We start from the raw sequence: 2,749 nt of genomic DNA, 5'->3' as shown, positions 1-2,749 counted from the left end.
CCAGCACCAGAGGCGCAGCGGCAGTCGCCCAGGGCGGCCAACGTTGGGGGCGTTTATAAACCTGGTGATTGTATTTCTAAAGTTCTACTTTCCACATGGAGTGCATTACCCAGCATGCATCAGTTCTGCTTCTCCGTGTTGGTTCGGTCCAGTCTCTGGTTCTGAACGTCTTGCTGGAGTACCAGCAGCAAGTCAGAGTTCAGAGGTCAGCAAGTCAGAGTTCAGAGGTCAGCTCAGGCATTTCAAACATTCAAAGCATAATAAAAATAAATAAACCTATTTAAAAACAGACAAAGCCCCGATTTATAAACACAGGAAACAGAATTAAAAGTCAGGGAGCCTCCGGCCAGCAGGGGGAGCTCAAGGAAAGCCATTGTTTTGTTCTGGAGGTTTTTATTCTGAACATTTTTAAAATTTCCAAACCATAGAAAAGTTAAAGCAGATTCAATAAAAAACTAGAACAGTGATTTCAGATCCGCTTTCATGTTAGCGGTTAGCTTATCATCGATTATGTGTCTGCAGCTAAGAACAAAATCTATTCTTGAATACTGGAGCTTACAGAGGTCAGAGGTCATATTCTTAGTTTCTGTGATGTTTGCTTTTAAATTCATCTTGACGACACTGAGCAACACAGCAACAGCCTCCATGGCAACAGTATCTATTACTGATCTGTTTTAGTAGAGGACAGAGCACAGCATGTGGAGAACCAGAAGAGATGAAGACATGTGACCTCTGACCTCTCACCCCATGCATTAAAGGGGCAGCAATATGTGCCTGGAAAACACATACTGGCCCTTTAAATAATCCAGGCGTCTGTTTGCCAGGATGATGCTGAGTGACGACTGGACCGTGATGAACAACAGCAGCTCAGAGCTGGACGGCAGGAGGCCCCGCAGGTCAAAGGTCAGTAGGCCGTGTTAATCTGCACTTAATCCATCAGATCAGGGTGTGGCTAATCTGCAGCAGCTGTCAGCGTCGCTGATCTGCTGACGAGCCTCTGAGCAACACCCTGCGGAAAGTATTCACACCCCTGCTGGCTGAAGCTTTGACCCAGTTTCAGATCAAACCGACTTAAAGGGACAGAACGCAAATTCAAAAAAACAGCTACGTCAATATGGGAGGAAATGACCGGACCACAGCGGCACCAGCTGGTTGGCCCAAGCCGACCAGTCCGGCTCCAATCTAGTCCAGTCCGGTGTGGTCCGCTCCAGTCCGGTCCCCTTCAGCTCCAGTCCAGTACGGCTCCGCTCCAGTCCAGACCTTCCAGGATTTAACCCTTTCAGATGCCGCAGGGGTGGGAATACTTTTACAGTCGACTGGACTCTGATGTTCCATGGACCCGAGTCCCGGTTCTGTACACCACGCTGAGTGTGTGTGTGTGTGTGTGTGTATGTGGTGTGTGTGTTCAGAGGTGCTGCACCTTCCTCTTATGGTTGGTTGCCGTGCTGTTCGCCATGGCGGCCATCGTCACGGCAACAGTGACAGTCCTCCATCTCCACCAGCTGCCTCTGCCCATCTTCAGCAGGTAACGCACCTGTCTTCTCTGCTCACCCGTCTGTCTCCGGCTGCATGTTCACCTGTTGTCATGGCAACAGGGGCGGAGCCTCCACGCCAGCCATCTCTGCCGGCTCTTTAGAGTCGGGCGCCCTGGTGACCATCTCCCGCGTGGCGGACGGCGAGCCGGTCAGCGTCTTCCTGGACCCCGCCTGTCCTGACCTGAGCCAGGACTTCCTGCGGCTGGAGGCGCTGCACAGCTCGCTGCTGCACGCGCTGACCAATCACAACGCAGACGACCACAGGAACGGGGGGGCCGTCCAGAAACTGGGGGACGACCTGAAGGCGCTCTCAGGCCACGCCCACAACCTGAGGTTGGCGGCCGATTCCCTGAAGAGGGGCCAAGGTGCTCTGGACCAGCGCATGGACCGCCTGCAGAACGAGCAGAGCCGCATCATCCAGGTAGAGTCGCATCTGGCTGTGACATCATCAGCCAGCCCAGCTTCGGCTAATCAGGCCGGACCAGTGGGTCGTTAACCAATCAGGTCTGTCCACCTGTCCAGGTGCTGTCTGACAGCCACTCCGGCATCCTGAAGCTAGCTGAGAGCTGCAGCGATTCTCTGCTCGGCCTGAAGAGGGAGACGGAGAGTCTGGGGAGGCTGAAGAGCGAGCTTAGCCGCAACATCGCCCAGACAGGTCAGACTCGGGTAACTCGGGCAAGAGCTGCTGTTAATGGGGCTCTGACTGTTTCCATGGCAACCTGTCTCTGCAGCCGTCCAGCCCAGAGACTGCAGCGACGTCCTGGCGTCCGGCGTCTCCGTGGACGGAGTCTATTCTGTGTTCCCAACCCATGACCCTGAGGGTTTCATGGTCTACTGCGACATGAGCACCGACGGCGGAGGCTGGACGGTACAAACACAGTGGTGCCCCCCGCTGGTCACTGGGGGGACAGGTCCACCTGTCTCCACATGGCGGGACGCTGCTGTCTTCTAATGTCCCTGTGCGTCTCGCAGGTGATCCAGAGGAGGGAGGACGGCTCCATGAACTTCTTCAGAGGCTGGGAGGCCTACAGGGACGGTTTCGGGTCGACCACCGGGGAGCACTGGTTGGGTGGGTCCTACTTCACCTGGACCAATCAGAGCACAGAGACGCTCTGACGGACCAATCGGAGCGTCTCTGTCCTCTGATTGGCTGTTAACGAGGATGTTTGTGAGTTGGTGTACAGCGGGTTAGATCTCAGATGTGTGGATTCCGG

General features: G+C 54.7%; 1 protein-coding gene across 1 annotated transcript in view; it reads left to right on the top strand.

Annotated features, from left to right (window-relative positions):
* LOC106940750 (fibrinogen C domain-containing protein 1-like) overlaps positions 1-2,749 on the top strand; it is a 23,338-nt gene that overhangs the window by 6,100 nt on the left and 14,489 nt on the right. Inside the window, exons 2-7 of the mRNA XM_015023568.1 lie at positions 825-903; positions 1,410-1,525; positions 1,596-1,956; positions 2,058-2,190; positions 2,267-2,403; positions 2,508-2,604. Coding sequence (XP_014879054.1) covers positions 825-903; positions 1,410-1,525; positions 1,596-1,956; positions 2,058-2,190; positions 2,267-2,403; positions 2,508-2,604 — 923 coding nt within the window. The remainder of the gene's footprint in view (positions 1-824; positions 904-1,409; positions 1,526-1,595; positions 1,957-2,057; positions 2,191-2,266; positions 2,404-2,507; positions 2,605-2,749) is intronic.

The sequence above is a fragment of the Poecilia latipinna genome, unplaced genomic scaffold (assembly GCF_001443285.1).
Source record: "Poecilia latipinna isolate Pla-1442-1.1 unplaced genomic scaffold, P_latipinna-1.0 Scaffold3345, whole genome shotgun sequence".
Classification (NCBI taxonomy): domain Eukaryota; kingdom Metazoa; phylum Chordata; class Actinopteri; order Cyprinodontiformes; family Poeciliidae; genus Poecilia; species Poecilia latipinna.
This window is presented reverse-complemented; position numbering and strand designations above follow the sequence as displayed.